At 37.3% G+C, this 22,263-nt stretch overlaps 3 protein-coding genes across 4 annotated transcripts; 2 read left to right on the top strand and 1 right to left on the bottom strand.

Moving 5' to 3' along the window:
* The first annotated feature begins 488 nt into the window (after positions 1-488).
* On the top strand, positions 489-14,314 carry b4galt3 (UDP-Gal:betaGlcNAc beta 1,4- galactosyltransferase, polypeptide 3). 2 transcript variants are annotated; one of them, XM_081386207.1, is made up of 8 exons: positions 489-757; positions 900-976; positions 1,740-2,209; positions 3,153-3,388; positions 3,578-3,768; positions 8,090-8,212; positions 11,357-11,461; positions 11,618-14,314. In XM_081386207.1, the coding sequence occupies exons 3-8, from the start codon at positions 1,945-1,947 to the stop codon at positions 11,934-11,936; spliced, it is 1,239 nt and encodes a 412-aa protein (XP_081242333.1). In that variant the 5' UTR covers positions 489-757; positions 900-976; positions 1,740-1,944; the 3' UTR covers positions 11,937-14,314. The 2 variants fall into 2 exon arrangements, with proteins under 2 accessions (XP_081242333.1, XP_081242334.1); XM_081386208.1 differs by having other exon boundaries at positions 519-757; positions 1,825-2,209.
* Positions 14,315-14,442: 128 nt separating this feature from the next.
* On the bottom strand, positions 14,443-16,075 carry cfap126 (cilia and flagella associated protein 126; the record flags this gene model as incomplete). The annotated part of the gene is made up of 4 exons (XM_081386515.1): positions 14,443-14,958; positions 15,044-15,241; positions 15,346-15,423; positions 16,049-16,075. 4 exons carry the CDS (start codon positions 16,073-16,075, stop codon positions 14,674-14,676), a joined length of 588 nt encoding a protein of 195 aa, XP_081242641.1. The 3' UTR covers positions 14,443-14,673.
* ccnq (cyclin Q) lies at positions 15,235-21,398 on the top strand. The gene is made up of 5 exons (XM_081386224.1): positions 15,235-16,625; positions 16,751-16,934; positions 17,018-17,150; positions 18,046-18,264; positions 20,509-21,398. Exons 1-5 carry the CDS (start codon positions 16,508-16,510, stop codon positions 20,596-20,598), a joined length of 744 nt encoding a protein of 247 aa, XP_081242350.1. The 5' UTR covers positions 15,235-16,507; the 3' UTR covers positions 20,599-21,398.
* The last annotated feature ends 865 nt before the right edge of the window (positions 21,399-22,263 follow it).

Genomic DNA, 22,263 nt, shown 5'->3' with positions numbered 1-22,263 from the left:
TGAAAATCTGGTGAGAAACACAACAATAAATGCATCTCTACCACAGTGAAGCATGGAGGAATAGAGCCTTTTTAGCCGCTGTATTGGAACTACTTTACTGTGAAAAGTCATTTAATGCTTTGAAGTACAGGCGGAGCAATATTTCAATATTGCAGAATGATTCCCACAAATGAAAAGTTATCTGTATGAGCATAATTTTTGTAATCATTAGATTGAATCTGTTTTGTTGAGGACAGAAACAACAAAAACGTCACAGACGCCATAATTCACATTACAAAATCACATTATAACCACTTCGATATAATCCACATGATTACAAATCGTGTCCCTTTTTCAACAAATTAATTTCGCTTTATCGTAATCACAAGATCATCTGTCGTAGCCTATGAAAACGGCCTCTAGAATTAAACCTGTTGTGTGTTTTCTCACTAGTAGGCAGCACTCTGTTTTTAACACAGGTATGTTAGGGCTTAAGGGCTTTTATTGTAACAGCAGCAGAGTACCCGTCGGTAGCGCGTCACCGCATCAAACATGTCTGTCCGCGGCTCTCTGCTATAACGCGCCTCACCACAGCGATCCGCGACGCGCTCAATGCGACTGCGGGTATTATACATGGTTTCGTGTGACATAGAAGAATGATTATTCACAATCGAGTGATTAATATTAAATAAAGGCCTAGATAGCGACTGCCACTGGAGCCTCGTTTGAAGCGTCGCTGTGATCCGGGTGAGGCAGAGGAAACGCTTGACCTGAAGTGGTGAGATTAACCGTCATGTTGACGATTGTTTTGCAGTAGTTGCTCTTTGGTTTGCTCTTGCCTTTGTCGTCGCTGCATGTATGGTTGTTAACATATCAATTTCAGGTGTGTCGTAATGAGTCCAGAACTATCTGTCTCTTAGGTGCACAATGTTTTGTGATGGACAGGAGGAGGAGGACAGTGTTCTGACAACCCTGTGTTTATGACCAGTCAGCACAGGTACTCAAATGGAATAGCCTACCACTCTGATATTCATTGACCAAAGGCTCATTCCTGTTATGCAGCACACTTTCATATCCACGTCTTAGTATGTTAAAATAATGTAGCCTACTCACATTTTGAAATATGGAGATTGGCCATTTTTGCAATGCTAAATTAATAATAAAAAATATTACAGGTATTTTTTCATATTTTCTGTCATAAAAATGTTTTAAACTAAGCAGGGTTTCTTGCCTGGTATTTGGGAATCATTTAAGTTTTTCATGAGCCATCAGTTTCACTTTCTATAGCTAAAAAAGCCACATCATCCTCCAGAATGAACAAATATTAGCTATGGATTTAAAGAATTCTGCTTTGTGGTATTAGAATGTTCATCTTACTTTAAAACATTATTTTAGGTCAGGTAAAGTTCTAGAAATTGCTATATGCTATCAAAATTTCAAAAGATTGTTAAAAATATCAAAAGTACCTTCCGATTGACAACCTCATGTAAAGAAACTTATTTAAAATTATTATTATTATTTTTTTTTGCAATGTTTAATGAAGCGAGCATAATTCTGAAAGTCTGATTTATGTATTCATAGAAATACTTATTACATACATACCTATACATATTATTATTATTTTAAGGTACTGCATGGTCTTTGCTGATTTCATGTGAGATATGTCATTGATCCTGGGCACACTGGCGCTTTAAAGTTCTCATTTCTAGTTAGATGTGATGGATCTGTCACTATTGATTTTTGTGTTCCTATTTTTCCAGTGACTTCCACTCATGCCATAGATGTCCTTCCCTTAGCTCACTGAGCTTACTTTATTTTCTCCCTGTCCCCCCTCTTATCCTTCAGCTCTTCCCTCTCTCATGCATCTTGCTTTGCCTTCACTCCCTCTCTCTTCTCTTATCTCTCCACCCCTTTTGACTTTCCCGTCCTCCCTTCCTCTGTCACTCCTGCTCTGTGTCGGATGTCATGATGGTGTGCTGCGGTCGAGCACTGGACTCCCCCTGCACTCTGGCTCTGCTGGTGGGCTTCCAGTTTGCGTTTGTCCTGTACTTCTCTCTGGGAGGCTTTCGTGGCCTAGTGTCTGTTTTGGTTCATTCCACTGAGCCTGAGATCGACTACTCTCGACCGCATGACGTCTACACCAATCTCACCTCTCTGCTGCTCCACCATCCAGGACCCAGTGGACCTGAACAGCAGCTCAGGGACTGTACACTGCCCTCTCCACTGCTGGGTAGATATAAATCCACACTGAAGTGATTAAGACATTGATCAATAATTGGATTTGTTCATTCACTTTGTCTCATTGCAGTTTTTAGATTTAAGTGTACCAAACACACTTTAATGAGTTTAGTTCACATAAAAATTAAGATTCTGTCATCATTTATTTACACTTTTATATGTCCAAACTTGTGACTCTTTCTCCTGTGGATCACACACAAAAACAATATTTTGAATGTGCTAGTTGCTGTTTACCATGCAATTACAATGAATGAAAACTGGAGCTTTCAAGAATTAAAAAGGACTATAAAAATATCATGACATGACATGTATACAAAATTCCATGTCTTCTGGAATCTAAGTTCTGGGGGATGCCAGTTATTTTAATTTCATTGTTGACAACCTTTTTACAGTTGTGTATAAAAAAAAAAAATTTAACTCTAAAATGAAATAATTATCATTTAAATAATCAGTTTTATACATTTTTGATTTTAATAATGATTCGTTAATTATTTTATTTAACTTGAATTATTAAATTGATAACTTCATTTTGTTTTTTTAACTGTTACTCTTAGTCCTCCATAAAATATTCCATTTAACAGTGAAATTACGTTCTTTAAGTGTTTTAAAGATTAAGTGAGAGGTAGATGACCGAATAGGTTGTCTAAATGTAAAAATGACACAAACAGTTAAATATTCAATATCGACCAATGCAATAAATAAATCACTGATATTGTGCAGTAACTGATATGGTCCAATACATTGTGCATTCCTACTCAGAAATGTTTCTTTGTGTTCAACAAAAAGGAAGAGAGTCATACAGGTTTGGAACAACATAACGGTAAATGAATAATGGCATCATTTACATTCTTAGGGAAACTATTCCATTCATTTGATGTTGTAGAACAGATTTTATACAACAAATGCATGTGTGCTCTCCCCCTGCTGTCTGCCAGTGGGTCCTGTTTCTGTCCACCTCTCCTCACCCCCCTCCCTGGAGGAGATAAAAGAGAAGAACCCCTTGGTGACCTTAGGGGGTCATTACCGCCCACCAGACTGTGAGCCACGGCACCACACAGCCATCGTGGTCCCCTACCGGAACCGACAGACCCACCTCCGCGCCCTCCTCTACCATCTGCACCCCTTTTTGCAGCGCCAGCAGGTCCACTACGGCATTTACATTGTGCACCAGGTCTCTTGTTTGTCGTTACGCTGACTTGTCACATCTATTGTATTGGAAAAAGTCCTAGCAGTAATTAGAGGAAGTAGCTGGGACAAAGGGTAAACATACCTCGTAGCTTATTGTCAGGCTATATTAGTGTTTTATTCTTTCCGAAGAATGCATTTGTACAGTTGATTTCCTCATAGTCTGTGTTATCAGTCAGGGAACTCCACGTTTAACCGAGCAAAGTTGCTGAATGTTGGAGTGCGAGAGGCGCTAAAAGAGGAGGACTGGAGCTGTGTTTTCCTGCATGACGTTGACCTGCTACCTGAGAATGACCACAATACCTACACCTGCCACCCCCAGTACCCAACACACCTCTCCGTGGCTATGGACAAGTTCAGATACAGGTACCCTACCCACAATGACTGGATTGTTTTTGTGTTTACGAGACATTTCTCTAATTTTATCTTAATGAAATTGTGGGGGGTAATAAATTACTTTAAAAAGTAGTTTATTCCTTTGATGTAAAGCTGAATTTTCAGCATCATTACTCCAGTCTTCAGTGTCACATGATCCTTCAGAAATCATTCTGATATGCTGATTTGGTGCTCAAGAAACATTTATTATTTATTATTGCTAAAAATGTTTTTCGATTCAAATCAGAGAATTTCAAAAGAAACAAAGAAAAGAACAATTGTTGGATATAGCTGCAAGCAGCACCACAGAGGCAAACTGAGGAGCTAAAAATCAAAGCAGTTAGCATTAGACCAGATGCAAAATGAGTAAAGACATTCGGAGACGTTTTAAAGGGGTCATATAATGTCATTTTTGTACAAGCTAATATGATTCTTTAGGATCTAAATTAAAAGTTTGTAATATACTTTAATTAAAAATTCTCATTAGTATTGTAAGAAAACACTCATTTTACCTGGTCAAACACAGCTCTGTTTTCAGCACGCCGTTTAAGTGCATGTGTCTTTAAATGTTAATGAGCTTTGCTCACCCCGCCCCTCTGTTCTGTGCGTACACCGTTTGCGTCGTTCATTATAAACGTGGAATTATGAATTATATTGATAACGTCGTACATAGAAAACATGCCGTAATGTACCTGAGTGTAAAATGTACCCGTAATGTACCCGCCGTCACAAAATCGAACAGCTTGATTTGAGATGGGAGGAAATATATAAGAAGATTTAAAAAAAACACTGGATGGATTTTTATCATTTTATGATGGTTGTGTACAGGCACTGCCAACACACATTTCAGTACAATCAACTTGTAAAAGTGCATGTACCATTATATGACCCCTTTAAGCAAAATGGTTGAAAGCCCATAAATACAATCACTTGTAAAGTTATAAGCAAAAATACAAATTTATCATATTTCATATCTCGTGTGACAACTGGGTGACACTGTGCCGAAACTGTACAGGTACCCTCAGGTCATGGTTGTCATAATACACACCAAGTTTGGTCAGAATATGCTGAAGCAATGCCGAGATACAGCCTCACGTCCATTTTGGTGTGCTGTTTGTTGAATTTGTTTGTGCGTTAATTGAGAACGGTTTGACGAATTTATTTGAATTCCATGTTTGTTTGTTTTTTGTTTGTTTTTTTGTCGTCATGGTCTGAGGATGATCTTAAATCAATTTTCATGAAAATTGGAGCAATGGTCTAAGAGTTTGAAAAAGTACCTGTAGGTTTTTTAAAGAAAATCTAAATGGTGGACAGGAAGTTGAAGGCCAACTATGGCAAAATTAGTATCTATGTTCTCGGCATGACCCAAGGAATATTTAAAGACCAGTTTCACAATAGTCAAAATTAATCAAAAGCTATTAGCATTTTATTTTATTTCATTGTTATTCTTGACAACAAGGGGGCGCAGCCATGGAGCCGATGACACTTAAAGTGTTGCAATACATACACCAATGTGTTCGTAAAATATAGCATTGTATGCAAAACTCAAAATTGCCAATGCCCAAAATGGCCGATATGGGCAAATTGGTTATCGTTCGACTCGGCATGTTGCACCAAAGAGACCAGTTGTGATTTTTGGCCAAACTGTTCCGAAGTTATAAGCAAAATTTGACATTTTGCATATCTCCTGACCACTAGGTGGCACTGCACCGAAACTTTGCAGGTTGTCATAACACAATCCAAATTTGGTCATAATATGCTATAGCGTTGCGGAGATATAGACTCACGTCCATTTTGGCATGTTCTACATCATATTCGTTTGCATGGTCGTTATTCAAAAACGGATTGACTAATCAACTTTAATTCCAAGTTTTTGTGTTGGCATGGCCTGAAGGTGATCTGATCGATTTTAATGAAAATCTGACAAACTATCTAGGAGTTGTTTGAAAAAGTATGTTTTTTGGAAAATTCAAAATGGCGTAAAAATGTTCATTGGAAAATTATGTCGTTGGATTCGTATTGACTTGAGCCAAGGAACCAAAGGAAAAAATATTGTTTCTATCCCTTATGGTTCAAAAGCATAAACATGAGTGCAAATTTGGACAGTTGGTGGTGTTAGAGAGATTGGGTTAGAAACTCATTTGCTGTGGTTAATATTCAGACTGTCCTCTATCTGTGTGCCAAATTTCATAACTTTTCAATATACGGTTCTATGGGCTGCCATAGACTCAGTAGCAAAAGAAGAAAAACACTAACGGATTTAATAGGTGCCTACACACCTTCATTGCTTGGCCCCTAATTAAGCAGCAACTTTTACTTTTTAATCTTTTTTACTTTTAAATTTTTGTAGAATGTGATTGGCTAAATTTTAGCGAACTTCTAGAAACCAAAAGTTCATCCTCTTCATGCATGGTAAAATAGACTATGTTATTATTAGTGCTGACACAGGTGTATGCAGGAGCCCATGGGTCTGGTCCTCTAAATTGACATCCAGGTCTGCACATTTCGGGTCACCGAGTCTGCATTTCTGTACTCTGCAGCCACAATGTCCACCTAGATGCAAACATTCACTGAGAACAGAGAGATTGCAGAGAAAACAACCCATATATTCAGTCCACCAAGGCTGAGGACAGCATCAGGAGCGCTCTGTGATGAATCCACTGAAGGCAGTAAAGCATTCAGACACGACTCAGAGAGTTAGTCCTTGGGTAGAAATACAGAGAGATTAGGAAGAAAGATACATAGCAGCAGCTCATCTAGCTATCACTCAAAATTTAATAAATAGCACTAAAGAATTTAGAACAGGTGTTCAAGGGATTTCTGGAGGCCGAGTTGAGTGAGCGATCGCAGTTACACTACCTTTCTACCTTACACTACTTTTCTCACTATTACTTTTATTCAGCAGTGACACATTAAATTGATCAAAAGTGAAGATATTTATAATAAATATTTACAAAAGATTTTTATAATAAATGCTGTGCTGAAAAAAATGATCACGGTTTACACAAAAACATTAAGCAGCAAACTGTTTTTAACATTGATATTAATAAGAAATATTTTTTAGCGCAATTTTCCAACGGACAAAATTGCGATTGTTAACTCATGATTTCTGTTCTGTCTGTGCGCACCAATCTTGCACTTCTATCTACTCATCAACCAGACCACCTAGAGACTTCGGGTTTTCGGCATTATGTTAAGGAAGGTCTAATCTCGGGAACGCACAAAAAAAAAAAAAAAAAAAAAAACATAAAAAGATTTACTATCTCTTAGTGTTGTGATCCCATGACGTAAGAAAATTGCGCTAAAACACTCACTGAGTTTTTATTACTTGTTTGAGTAGCAAATCAGCATAATAGAACGATTTCTGAAGGATCATGTGACACTGAAGACTGGAAGACATTTAAAAAATCTTACCAACCCCAAACTTTTGAACAGTAGTGTATATCACTCAACATCAAACATGGATGCTTTTACAATCCATTTTTTAAAAAGTTATACAAAGAACACACGGAAATACAATGAAATCACATTCATGGTTATACAGATTATATGTTTTGTCTGAGTTTTTTTTTTTTTTTTTTACATTTGGTAGCCGTTTGAAATAATGAGCTATGGAAGCGTTTAAAAGATTACACTTTGCACTTATTGCATTTTGTGTTATTTTACCTAGCCCTGTTGTATTCATTTTCAGGTAAGAGTGGGCGCGGTCATTTGTAATTTTAATGCGTCTTGCTTCTGGTGTAATTCACTTCCAGTTCAAAACAGCTCTTTATGCTGCTTGATATTGCCACCTGGTATTTCTCACCATATTATTTTAATGTATTGTCTTAATTATAAACACGCAGGTTTGTAGGCCAAACAATTTTACAGTTTACTGCACTTTGATATATTCTTCTTGTTATTTCCCTATAGTGGCTAATAAATCGGAAGTTTCGCACATTCACAGAAAACAGCTTCAACAGCGTTGAAAAATAAGGTGGATACTGCACATTTTGCCAAATGTAGCAGGTCATACGGTTATTCAGTGCATAGAAAAAATTGCATACTATACACTGTACAAACTATATACTGCAGAAATAGTAGTATGTTATTCTAAAAAGTTGTAGTAACCGGGTTATTACAATACAAGCTTTATCAGCATTCTTTGTTACTTTATAAGGGGTCTAGGTTTTCCATCCCTTCATAATGCAGAGGTACAGACCAACATTAAACTGCAGGGGAAGCTGTGACACTTCAGATGGAATGATTGATGAAGAAACAGATGACCTTATTCCTCTGTGCCTCACCAAATCACGCTCTGACTCCACCACAGGCTTCCATACTCTCAGTACTTCGGAGGGGTGTCTGCTGTAACTCCGGAGCAGTACCTCAAAATGAACGGCTTTCCGAACCAGTATTGGGGCTGGGGAGGGGAGGACGATGACATTGCAGCTCGGTGAGGATGGCAAATAGTGCCGTTTATAGTGCATTTGCAAGAGTTATTTCAACATAAAACAGCCTGAAAAACTGGCACGTCTACATCCTGTTAAGCATTTGTATTGCACATCTCTCCATCATCATTTTGTTTTCAGTTCACAATCTCATCTGTCTCTTGTCATTATTCTCATTTTCACTGCATCCGTCTATCCCTCATGCCTTCCCCCGCATAGCCACAGGAGGGACCAGTAAGTACATGCATGAATCACCAGTTTGGACTCAAGGCTTCTAACTATTTAGATGTCAGTATTACTTCAGTGATTATTGCCTTTTGATTCAATTATAAATTCAAGTAACATTATTTCTTTGACAATGAGAAACTTAAAAGTCTGAAGTTGTTGAAGCCTTGAAGCCAGAATGAGTCAGGTGTAGTGGATAGTGTAGAGGATTTGAAACATCTTCTTTATAGTTTTAAACCCTAACGATTCTGTCCATTGACAGTTCTTTTAGAACTTTTGAGGAATGTGTGTTTGTAAAAGGAAATGAAATTCCAATTCAATGTGTTTGCATAGACTTTTTACTGTCTTTTTAGAGGCGACATAAATGCAAAATAATATTTGGCCTTCTCTATAAACTAAATAATAGTATTAAATAAATAATGTTTAGCTTCATGTTGTCTTATGAACAACCAGTACCAACTTGTGTGTGTTTGATTCACTAAAAATAAAAATAAGAGTCTAATAAGAGTCATTTGTTGGTGAATCAGACTCCACTGGTTGCGCTGTATGTAAAGTGGTAATCGAAATTATTTGCAACAGACTTTTGCAATGAACAAATCAAACAAAAGTAGCTCAACACAACAAATGTTTCAAGTGGTTTCCCCAAATTCAACTGAAAATGCAACTTTTAATAACTTCTGCAGTTTCAAAATGATTCAACCCCTGAATAGAATCCCTCACAACAGCACAAATCTGCAAAACAGGTGTCGTCTCAAGCACACCTGATGCAACTCATCAAGGGCTTAATTAGTTGCACCAGGTGTGCTTGAGCTAGAACACATGAAATATCTGAACTGGCTAGATTTGTTGAGTGTCACGTTTGACTGCATGTTAGAAATATGGCTAAAGAATGTTTAAGATATCATCACCCTTCACAAACAAGGAACAGGATACAAAAAGATAGCGAAGGCACTAAATGTTCCCAGAGACACAGTTGGAAGCAGAGTTTGCAAGTTCAAAGTCAAAGGAACAGTGGTTACGCTACCTGGACGGGGCAGAAAAAGGAAGCCATCAACGGCTGCAACCAGATTTCTGAGAAGGCAGGTTCAGAAAAACCCTTGAGTGACCACAAAAGTCTTGCAGCCAGACTTGGTGGCAACAAGCACTGAGGTTTCAGCTTGCACAGTAAGGCGTGTACTAAACACATGCGGTTTCCATGCCAGAACTCCAAGACCTACACCACTGCTGACCCAAAAGCACAAGAAAAGTTGGCTCCAATTTGCTCAAAATCATATAAATAAGCCACAGAAGATTTGGAATTCTGTTCTGTGGAGCAATGAAACAAAACTGTACCTTTTTTTTCGGCCCTATTGATCAGCAGTGTGTCTGGAGGAAGAAGAATGAAGCATAAGCACCTTACTTAGAAAATCCTCAAAGAAAATCAATGGTGGGATTTGAAGAAGGCAGTTACAGCACGCGAAAAAAGGGGTTGTGAGATTGCAGAAGCCATTAAAAGTTGCACCACTTGAAACTTTTGTTGTGTTGAGCTATTTCAATTACTTTTGTTTGATTTGTTCATTGCTGTTCGTCCGTAAATTTTACCAATAAACCTGATTTGCAATGGGGGTTGAATATTTTTGATTACAACCGTTTATGATTCTCTAAAAAAAAACTGAATCATAACAGTTGTTCATTGGCGAATCTGACTATACTGGTTTGGTTTGTGTTTGAATCACTAAAAAGGTAAATTCATCAGGAATTGATGGACTACAGCTGAATGGTTTTGATTCATTCCACAGAACTAGCTCGTAATATTTATTCGTGTGTGTCTGTTTCGTGCTATACATTCAATAGCAGTGTTCGGTTGAATAAGTAGGCTAGTGCATAAGTAGGCTAGTGCAAATGCTTTAGTACGGTAGCCTATTCCATCCACATTAGCGGAAGAATACACATTAATGGAACACATAATTCGGCAAAAGTCATTTTCGCAAAAGGCTGAGATTTAATTGGATATACAATACATATCTCAAGAAATGGTCAAACTCTTTGGTTGTGTTGTTGACAAATTAATGTTCTGTAGAATTTGGATAGATTCCCCCAACCAACCACACACAAAAAACTCCTCTAATTTATGAAGCGGATAAATTAGGCTACATATTTTGGCTTCAAAATGACAAAATTCAGCAAAAGGCGATGACTTTGGGGCACTAAGAATGTGTACATACAATAACCTTGAAACTGAATTATCAAATGTAAAAATATTTTGGAAGTTGTATTCAAAATCCATTTGGCTAAAAAATCGGTTTGAATGGGCATGACACCTCTGCCTACTGCTGAACGCCTTTGACAAGATAGCACCTCTGAGTCCAACAGTGTTTTTTGTATTCCTTGTTGTTTAATAAGTGTGTACGGTTTGATTCACCATGAGCAATTCTTCAGGGTACAGATCAAATCTAGTCCCTGACAAAAAGTATTTTTAGTGGAGATAATCCAGGAGCCCGCTTTATGCATTTTGGGGAAACTGACGTTACATGTGTTGTTGGAGAACATTTTGAAGGGCACATCAGCTAATGCTGATTTGCAAACCTGACTGTCGCATAATTAACTGTCAGTTACTATCCTTGCATGACTCAGATGACTCAGATGGCTGTACCAGAGGCAAGAACCCAAGGTTTTAAGCATTTAAAAGCTGGATTAGACTCTCCAACTTTAGATTAACCTTTTTGGGGATTTTGAGTTGTGTTTAGAACCTTTTTACATAAGAATCCTCAACAACAGTAGTTTTCTAGTTAGTTCACATCCATCTGGCCCACCTTGCGGACTTTGCTGTAAATGGTTTTCCTGCTGTGCTTTGTGTTGCTCTCTCTTTTGTCGCTGTCCTTTTGATAATTCATACCATCCTTCTTCTTGATGCATTTCTACTTGCCCTGTGGTTTTGTCTTTAGAGTCCGTCTCTCTGGGATGAAGATAATACGCCCTCCTTTGGCCATTGGTCATTATAAGATGATCAAACATAAAGGAGATCAGGGTAATGAGCAGAACCCGAGAAGGTGATGTCACATGGCATATTATGTTATGTTACAACATAATAACAATATATTTTGACATAGACATTGATGGATGGATGGATGGATGGATAGACTATTTTATCCATTTGTTCAGTCTGTTTATTGAGTCCGTTCCTCTTCATGAATTGATTCTCGTAGGTTTGATTTGCTGAAGCGCACGAGGCTGAACTGGCGCTCAGATGGACTGAACTCGCTGACTTATAAGCTCCTGTCCAAAGAGTTGGAGCCATTGTACACCAATTTGACTGTCAACATTGGGGATGATCCACACCATCCCCCTGTGAAGGTTCCATCCCGGAAGTCACAGCCTCAACCTGCTCCAACTAATAAGATGAAGACTGAAAAAGTGGGCGTGGCCATCACTAATACCACAAAAATAGAGCCTGCCCACTGGAAGGCCAGTAATGAAACTTCAAATGTTGTTAAAAAAGCTCCTGTGAGTCAAGAAGTAGGATGATATTGATAATCGAGTTTCCACAGAGGCTTCACAGGGTGAGTTATTAACAGACAATGGAGGGAATACCAGTTTGCGCTTTGTTTTATATCGTGAAGCATTGCTACTAGGCAAATAAGTTCATTGCACTGAAAGTCGACTGAAGCTGTTTGGCCACTTCTGAATGTTGCTCAGCTACTGATATGGTGACATTTGCATAAGTCTGGAATCATTTGCTGAAGAACTCGTTTTGCTGTAGAAGTCGTATCAGAATGGGCTGAGTTGTAAACGCTCTCAAAAGTGACCTATCGACGTACCTGTGCAAGTCCTGTGTGTTTTTGAGCCGACCTGCTGCCAGCTGCTGCTCTTCATCCCACTGTGTGGGTCTGTTTTTCTGTGCCTTTTCTTACCCTTGAACCAGTCTCTTATCAACATGCCATGACTCAGTCAAAAGCATTATTACTGCACACCACTGTTATTAATACTAGAGTTGAATGCTCATTCCACATGTTTGTCTATTTTTCTCTTCTTTTAATATCTAATCAGCACACACTGCTTTGTGATCTAGTGCTTGAGCAGACGTGTATCACTGTGGTCTATTTTTGGTCTAACTGTACAAACTTAGAAAGGTGTGATCTTTGATAGTGAGCACTGGTTTATTTTCTCTTTTAGCTGCTCAGATACCTATTAATAGTTTTATGATGCAGTGTAAAAGAGTTTCATTATTTTAGGTATTGTGTGGTGCCTTTGTTGGATTCCATTTTGGTTGTAGACAATCATTGGGATAAGCAGATAAATGTACAATCTTTGCAGACTTCTATTATTTGAATTCAGGAATGTTTCTGTCAAATTGAATAGATTTGATGGTTTAGGTTGAAGGTGTGACTGTAGTGTAAGATGTTAGTTGACATTTTTAGATTTTATAAACATTAAACAGTTAATGGGTATTTTTATGGTTAGTTATATAGCAGCAAGAATTAGTTTTATTTATTATTCAAAAATATTGGTTGTATCACCCATCATGGCACTTTTTCAGTAGATGCTGTAAATGAAGCTGCACTCTATATTAAATACAATCATTGAGTATAAGCTACATTTGAAGAACAAAGATTTTAGTGGCAAGCTCTTTTGAAAATAAAATTGTACTGCACATTATATTAGCTGATCCACTGGCATTGTTCCACTACAGGCTATTAGAAAGATCAAATAATTTGCTGTAAATGATAGCCTGAAGGTGCTCATTGAGATTTCACCCCATCATGTGACATGATGCATATCTTGCTGTATTTACAACATATTTCAAACCTAAATATACATTTCAAAGAGTCTGTTTAAAGATCAGTATATTATATATTCTGACACAATTATTTGTATGACCGACTCATAAGATTTGCCTTTGTATTAGAACTACAAAAAGTTTTTGTAAATAATTCAAGACAGTATTCTGACATGCATGGGGCAGGTAAATATATTTCATCCTAGCATATTTGCAAGACCCTTGTATGCCATATATATAATTATTAAAGTATATAGTTTTCTATCAGATATTTGGAATTGGTGATAAACTACTTTGATGCCTAATAGTCTCTAGCTTGAGAACACCATTACATCTGATATTAACAGTTTAAATGTGACCTACTCCTGCCATGTCATTTTTGGTCAGACAATTTATTGATTAGAAAGGTTTTTTTTGGGGGGGGGGGGGGGGGGGGGCTATGATGACTGTTGGTTCATATATGTGTGTGTGTATATATATATATATACACACACATATACATACTGATCAGTTATCTTGTAAATAAACACATTGACAATATTGTAACTTTGTGATCTGACCATGCAGCTGCTTTATTGTATGTTTATCAACAGAAAGTGGAAAAATGATTTCACAAGGGTCTTGGCCTTCATCTTTAGAACCCGTGACTGACTCTCAAAGGGATAATTGATCCAGAAATGTAAATTCTGTCATCATTTACTCACCTTCATGTTGTTCCAAACCTGTATGACTTACTTTCTTCTTCAGAAAACAAAAGCAGATATTTTGAAGAATGTTGGTAACCAGACAATTTTGGTGACCATTGACTTCCATTGTAAGGACAAAAATTTAACATTTCTGAAAATACCTTCTTATGTTCCACAGAAAAAATAAAGAAAATTGTAGAGGTTTGGAATGACGTGAGGATGGGTAAACAATAACAGAACTTTAATTTTGAGTAATCTATCCATTTAAGTTCAACTTCAGTTTCCCAAGCTTTCAGTGTCTGCTCCCAAAATCACTCATTTGCTTCCAGGCACCAAAAACATTAACCGATGACTAGTGAATCAAGCTGATTTTGTGTTCTGTGGGGCCTACAGGTTTGTCAGTGCATTATTGAGCAAATAAAGCAAAAATATTGAAAATATCTAATGATGTTTTTATCTTTTTTTAAGAATATTATTAAAATGCAGTCATTAAGGTACTTTGATGTATTTTCTGGTGATACTTGACCCTGCGTTCAGGCAGCATTTCATCTAAACAGATTCCATTACAAAAGCCATTTAGTAAAACTAATCAGCTTTAGCTTCATTGAAACAATTCAGTTAATGTGTTCTGACGCACACACATTGTGAACAAACGGAGAGCACGGTTATAAATCAACGGAAACACAAAAATAATATCTGTAAAGTAAGTGTTTTTCAAAGAAGTGTTACACTTACGTAATGCCATTTCATAGAAGAACTTTTATAACTGCCCATGCAGGATATCTGATAAAAACTGGTGTTATTTCTGCTGAGATGCTGGTCTGCCACTCTGGGTTGGTGGTCCTAACTCAGCTTGGCTTTCCTGACTGGCTGGTCTGGATGGAGCCTGTTGGCTGTGGTGACTTCCAGATCTAGACTGGACTTGGTTTTCATGAAGGTTTACTGGGTTAGACTGGGCTTGCTGGCTTGTTGGTCTAGACTGATCTTGGCTTTTCTGTGATATGGGCCTTTCTGTTTTATTTTGGTCTGGGTCACTCATGTTTAATTTTGACTCTTCAGCAGGCTGTTCCACATTTATGTTTTCCTATAAGGATATTGTTTAGTCAGAATTAATAAACAATGTATTTTCTATGACAGCATATCATAAGTAGGTGATATTAAATACCCACCCCATTGTGAGAGGATCTGTTTATAGCCTGGTTGTCATGAAGGGCCCCATGAGCCTGATTTGTGTCATATTTAATCCTTCCCCAGGTCCTGAGGCGATCCTGTCCCTCTTGTGAGCGGGCAGTGGGGTTTATGGAAGCAGGGGGGATTTGGTGAGGTAAATCCCATGTGCCTTGGAATGCTGGCCATGCACTTCCACGCTAATAATGAAATAATTTATAAATAGAAAAATGACAGTAAAAGTATGTTGCAGAACGTTTTGCGCTTTACATTTAAATTCCATGCAACTCATAATCAAACATACCTTTTTTCTCACACCAGGCAGAAGATGGCCACAGTCTGTGGCTATAAATGTAGTGTAGCCTTCTGCTGCTGATGGTCTCTTGAGTAACAAAAAAGAAGTAAATAGACCAAACACAAGTATTTGTAATATGAACTACAATTATTCTCTCCAATTTGTGTGTGTCATTTAAAGGGAAAACAATTCTTGAAGCCAAGAACTCATTTTTCTTTTTTTAAAAGTGAAGATTTTTAAATTGTTGACGCATTCTGTTTGATTATCAATCAAACAGAATGCGTCAACATAAATGTCTTGCACTCTTTTGCATTTTAACTTTAATGACAGTGGGATTGTTCATTGTTTTGCCTAATGGAAATGCCCAGTAACAGTAACGTTAACGTTAGCCTAAAATGTACACCACAGTTCAAACGTTTGGGATCAGAATGCTTTTCTGAAAGAACTTAAAACTTATCAAGGATGCATTAAATTGATAAAAAGTGACAGTGAAGACATTTATAATGTTACGAAAGATTTATGTGTGAAAAAAGATAAAAATTTCTTGCCCAATGACGTTACCTCCTTGAAATGTTTTGGGATGGTCCAATTCTGGAGCTTTTGCGACCTATAGGCGCTTTCATACTGCAGAAATCATAATAAACATGTTTAATATGTCAAGGTGATTCAATCCAATAAAAAAAATAATAGAAGAATAATAACGTTAACTTACCTGGTTTGCAGAGAAACTAGACGACATCTTTCCGCGCTGATGTTTTGGCAGCCGTCTCCTAGCAACCTCTTAAAGTGCTAGGAAAATTATACTTTCAAATTAGTTTACTTTTTGTGCTCTTTGACTCTTTAAGTTAATTTCTTGTAAAAATGCTTAAGTGTCAAATCATCTTTTATATTTTATACAATAGTAGAACATACATATTTTCCATTTCGTTCAGCGCACAGTTGTGTCATCCCGTACGTTGGGGGCGCTGTAGACAATAAGAGCTCTACGGTGCGCGCTTAACGATCAGCCGAAGGAAAGTCTCACAGCGGCGTATTAGTACAAACCTCTATGGGACAAACGAATTGTACTAATTAAGTAATTGTTTCGTTTATTGTAATAATGCACACAAACAGTAAGTCTAAACTGAATAACACGCTTTGAAACTGTAACCAGCTTGCTGCAAGACGCAAAATGAGCACTCAGGCTTCAACATCTGTAGCTGCCAATGAGGCGAGAGGCAGAAGAAGTGCTGAAGATGTCGAGAACTCCAAAACACACTTCAGAGTCTGTCGGTTTATCATCGAGACTGGTATTTGCAATTCGCATTCTGACATATTTAGAAGTGTGTTTTTAATTGCGTTAACTGTAAGTTATACTGTAGCTGCTCGCTTGTTCATTATCATTTAGTGCATCCAATGTTTTCCCCATCTGTAGGAGTGAAGTTAGGCATGAGATCTGTGCCCATGGCTACAGCATGTGTGCTGTATCACAGGTTCTTCCAGTCTGCTAGTCTGCAGGTCTATGAGCCTTACCTAGTGGCCATGTCTGCCATCTACCTCGCAGGCAAAGTAGAAGAGCAACATCTCAGAACTAGAGATATCATCAATGTTTGTCACAGGTATAAAAGGGGATATTAAATAGCTGTTTAGTTCTCAAAGTCCATGCATAGCAGCTCGCTGTCTCTATTTCTCTTCAATCCAGGTACTTTCACCCAGACAGTGAAGCACTGGAACTGGATGGGAAGTTCTGGGAGTTGAGGGACAGTATCGTACAGTGTGAGCTCCTCATCCTTCGGCAGCTTAACTTCCAAGTGTCCTTTGAGCATCCACACAGGGTAATGCATGCGAAGGTTACCTTCTTTTCAACTAGCTTTTTTTTGTATCAGCAATATATCTGTTGTCCAGAGAAAAGTAAAGTTGTATAGGTTTGAAATAACTTAATGTAAGTAAATGATGACAGAATTAATTTTTGAGTAAACTATTGCATCAAACTTTTTGTCTGGGTGGTTTGCAAATTGAAGTCTATAGAATGTATATTGTACCTTCTGTGTAAAATAATATACAATTATTTTAAAATAATCAATTTACAATAATGAGGTAAAGAACTAGGCTAGTTTTGCTAAATTAAATGCTCACATTTAATCACAAGGCAACTGTAAAATGTAAGTCAACGTGTTTTTTTCCACAGATATGCACTGTTTACTACTTTAAAGCAGGGTTATTATCGTTAACTACTAGAAACATTTTCTTGCTAATAGAAATGAAGGTAAAATATAAATAGAATGTGAAGTCTTAAACAAAAACTGGAAATGTTGGCAACTATAACTGAAATGCATTTAAGTTGAAACATTAATATAACTTCTTGGGAATAATTGAAACTAAAAGTTTAATAAATTAATATTAAATAGTAATATTTACAAAACTGAAAATATTAATAAAAACTATAATAATAATATACATGTAATACTGGTGTTTGCGAAATCTTTCATATTTGAAGTTATTCGATTTTATTTATGTCTTTTAGCAATTTGTCCTTATGAATCTTTGCTTTATGAATTATAGATCCTTTTTTTGCATTTATTTCATTCTCGATTTTTAACCATTTGATCAATTAGATAAATTGAATTTTAATAAATTGCAACATTACTCTCATCTTTGTACCTTCTCTAACGAACTAATGATGTCAAAACATAATTCATATTTTCGTCCCTTCTCTTTGCTGCGCCCCAGTACCTGCTGCACTACCTGCTCTCTGTGAGGAGTCTTATGAATCGCCACGCCTGGTCCCGAACCCCCATCGCAGAGACGGCCCTGGCTGTATTAAAGGACAGTTACCATGGCTCTGTGTGTGTCCGCCATAAGCCTCAACACCTTGCCCTCACCTCCCTCTATCTTGCTCTCCAGACATATGGAGTGGAGCTCCCCAGAGGAGAACGAGAGTGGTGGCAGGTAGGAGTTTTACAGTTTCATGTGGCGAAAAACATAAGTCCAGGCAGCATTTGGGTCATGCTGTGTCTGCATTGAGTCACCAAGACTAGTTTGAGCCTCACTGGTGCCTGAGCTGAATCAGGCATCAATTGAGCCACGATTGCAGTAACCTTTAGAGTGCTGGATGTTGTTCCCATGGCAATAGGGGCACCTAATGGTTGCTGCCTGGTCTGAGAGAAATAGCTTTGTCTTTCACACAAGTTTCCTTGGTGACACCTAGGCCTGTCACGATAACAAATTTTGCTGGACGATAAATTGTCCAAGAAATTATCGCGATAAACGATAATATTGTCGTTCTGAGACCATTTTCATTTCATATAATTATAATGGCATAATAATGCAGGTACACCTTTTCAACGATCTATAAACTTTTATTTCTAAAGAATATTAAACATTGAAAACGGAAAACATTTTAAATATCCCAAAAAATGAACAAAACAACCAAAAACAATGAAAGCAATGGACTCTTAGTGTCTGTTAACAAAATAAATGTCTGTTAATAAATAAAATGAAACAAAATTGCACTTCAAAAAATATTAAACATTAGGCTTTAGACATTATTAAATAGTGATACATTCCATAACAGGCAAAACTGACAGTTAGGACCTTTGTAAACAAATAAAAAAAAGCCTCAACAAGCCATATCGCACAATTTTGCACTGTTACTCCTGTTACTTTGTCCTCCTGTTACTTTGTCAAGTGATTGTGTACTGTCGGGAAGGCATGCTACGCACTGAAAATACTTGGTTAGGATTAGGGGTGAGGAGTGCGTGCGTATTACACGCCATAAAGAGCGTATCATATGCACGCAAAAACTATTTTTGGCGTATAAATGGCACGAGAAATAACATTCGTGGTATAGATACGCATTTTCATGTGATCGGGCTCGCTGTCGCAACTCACAACTAGCGTCTTCTCTCTCTCCCGGCAGTAGCCGCAAACACTCCCGCCGGCGCTTTCCCATACAAAGACCATGTGACTGAGCGCCGCGGCGCCGCCTTCTCACACAAAGACCATGCAACTGACAACAAGAGGGTTCACTCCTCCTATACGCTAAAGAACCGAGCGAGAGTGGTCATCCAGTCTCTTTGGTAGAGAGAGAGAGACGAGGAAAACAAACAAGCATGCAAATGGAATTATCGCGGCCGGAAAAATTATCGAGCTCGTTTTTTTTTATCGTGCGATTAATCGACTTATCGACTATCGCGACAGGCCTAGTGACACCGCCGAGTAATATTTAAAAAGAACCAAACCATTTCATATGTTTCAAAGCACTCTTAATGCCACATGCTTCAGTTTCCTAGAATTCTGTTAAGTGCTATCACAAGAATTCAATAGACTAAGGCCTGGTTTCACAAACAGGGCTTAGATTAAGCCAGGATTAGGTCTTAGTTCAATTAGGGCATTTAAGTAGCTTTTATAAAAGTGCCAAGACAAGACATATTTTAAGATATTTCAGTGCAGGGCTGCTGAAAACCTATGTGCCCTTTGCTCTTAGAAGTCAGCCAGTCGTATTAGAATTGGTCACAGAATTTGCTTGGCGTTTTTGTGTGCAATTAAATCAATATATATTGGTGGTCATAAATGTGATCTGTTTGTAATGTTATCAGTATTTGTCTGATCAGTAAAATAGGTTAATATATATGTAAGCCAATAAATTAAAGCCCAAACGCAACGGAAATACAGTAGTGGCCAAAAGTGATTTCCGTTTTTAAAAAAAATGACAACATTTTCAATCAATAAATATAATAATTATCACACTGTCAAAATTTCCATATTTGTGCATCCCTATGTGATGCCATCTGAGACTGAAACTAGCAGATTTGAGGTTTTTAGTACTTATTATGAAATAACAAACGGTGTTTGATGGTACATTTAGTTCATTGAATGTACCAATGCCCCACTCTCTGGTTTTGAACACATTCTTCTCACTCTTGGTGGGTTTCCTGTTTACAATATCCTATTTAGACTAGAAATTGTAGGTAAAAATGCAGCCACAGCAAGCATTTCCGAAATTTATTTGATTTGACACTGGAAGACCCAGCTGTTGTTTCACTAAACTGCAAAAAGAACACCACACCAACAAGAGACTAGACTAATATGTATTTGTCTCAGATATAGGGTGCAGGTGGTCTGAACCACACTCAACCAAACTCCTGAATCTGCATTGATGCTTCTTGTTGTTTTTGTTTTTCAACCCTGCAGGTTGTTTGTGCAGAGATCACCAAGGCTCAGATTGAGACCATCATGAGTGAATTACTGCAGCTCTATGACATGGAGGCCAAGTGTACCTGAGAGACAAAAAAAATAATGAAACTGGTACTAAAACACTGATATGGAAACAACACACTGATCACTTGAGATCTGCGACAATGATCTTAACGCACGCTTTCAACCCTCTTCTGTTTTGTTTGATGTTGTGATGTAACCTACTGAGCTCTACATGTTAATTACATCACAGAACATGGTTTAAAAAGGCTCTTCAAGAATTAAGAATGATGAGGGGAATTTAGAAATATATATATATATATTTTCCTCACATATATATGTATATGTGAGGAACTGGCTTTGTAAGTGGAGGTATGAAAATCAGAGTTAAGCCGCAGCACATCAATCAATTCTCAGCCATCGACCTACTTTCTTCTCCTACCTTGTGCTATTTTTCCCCTAAAGAGGGGGATAGAAATTACAAAAGAGATGAAATAGCTGGTTTAAGAAAGAATGAAACAAAAGAAGAGCCATCCTGCCCCCCGAGCTAAATTGTGAGGTAAAACGTTGTGAGATCTGGGCCATTTCTTTTATATTTTCTAATTTAATTACCGTACTCTCCTCTTCTCCTTACAGAGCTTGTCCCAGTAGGCTTCTTTATGTAACTCCCAAAAGCAGAATTACTGTATGCTGTAAAGCAAAGCATCATCATTTTATTAGACACCAAACTTCTATTTCAAACTTAAAAAAAAAAAAACACTTCACTGATGTAAACTTTTCATATTCTCAGCTTCTGATGAACATGAACTAACAGACGGATCGTTCTATGGTCTATATTTAAAAATGTATTTTCTAATAAACATTTTTTGCTATATTGTTTTTTTGAAACAAAATCTTTATATAGTCTGTCTTTTTTTCCCCCATCTATGATGTTCTACTTCAAATTTCTGGATCTAGTTAGGTCAGGACATCGCTCTAGAGTGGATCTTAATAAGTTACTATGGCAACTGCTATTGTGGAGGGAGCCTTTGAAACATACAAATGTGAGACTCCATTATAGCACACCTGTCAACCTCAGCACATCAAATAATTGCGGTCGGGGAAATGTAATAATTTAGTCATCATTTACCAAATCAGTCATTGCTAACATGTTAAACAGCTTTCCCCCCTGTAGCTAACTGAATTGTGTTGACCTGTGACTGCAACTGCTCTATAAGGGATTTCAATATGTGCCACATTTATCTGTCATCCAAATCCCTGAACAAGACGGATTATGAAATCAGTATGATTTAGGAATTGTGTATTTAACCACTACAGAATATTACAATCATGGCGATTTGTTTGCATGAATTTTATCAACTCCAAATTATTATATGGTAACATTACATAATGCATTAAGCATTGTGCGCTAACAATTTGACAGCATTTATTCATCTTGATTAATGTTAATTTCTGTATATATTAATACATTTTGAATGTTTCAGGTTGAATAATTCATATAAAATAATGGTTTACATTAATATAATATATTAGTTAATTTATTGTGAACAAACATGAATTTACAACCAACAATTTTAACATTATTAAACTAAGTTAATAAATGCTGTAAAAATCATTGTTCATTATTAGTTCATGATACTTAATGCATTAAATAATGCACCAACATTCACATTGTAAAGTTTTAGTGTTCAAATTTTGCTGTTCACCATCATTTGGGCCGATGCAGATGGATGAATTCTCTTGGCGGTAAGT

Source organism: Scardinius erythrophthalmus (genome assembly GCF_964197995.2).
Source record: "Scardinius erythrophthalmus genome assembly, chromosome: 15".
NCBI lineage: Eukaryota > Metazoa > Chordata > Actinopteri > Cypriniformes > Leuciscidae > Scardinius > Scardinius erythrophthalmus.
The sequence above is the reverse complement of the archived record's forward strand: the minus strand, read 5'-3'. Positions and strand labels throughout refer to the sequence as shown.

What these genes read in the sequence shown, in the direction of transcription:
- ccnq (XM_081386224.1), top strand. Translation starts at nt 16,508, where the DNA reads ATGAGCACTCAGGCTTCAACATCTGTAGCTGCCAATGAGGCGAGAGGC. An exon ending in ATCATCAATGTTTGTCACAG is followed by an intron (nt 16,935 to 17,017) that starts GTATAAAAGGGG and finishes TCTTCAATCCAG; the next exon opens with GTACTTTCACCCAGACAGTG. An exon ending in CCTTTGAGCATCCACACAGG is followed by an intron (nt 17,151 to 18,045) that starts GTAATGCATGCG and finishes GCTGCGCCCCAG; the next exon opens with TACCTGCTGCACTACCTGCT.
- b4galt3 (XM_081386207.1), top strand. Translation starts at nt 1,945, where the DNA reads ATGATGGTGTGCTGCGGTCGAGCACTGGACTCCCCCTGCACTCTGGCT. An exon ending in ACTGCCCTCTCCACTGCTGG is followed by an intron (nt 2,210 to 3,152) that starts GTAGATATAAAT and finishes GCTGTCTGCCAG; the next exon opens with TGGGTCCTGTTTCTGTCCAC. An exon ending in GCATTTACATTGTGCACCAG is followed by an intron (nt 3,389 to 3,577) that starts GTCTCTTGTTTG and finishes CTGTGTTATCAG; the next exon opens with TCAGGGAACTCCACGTTTAA.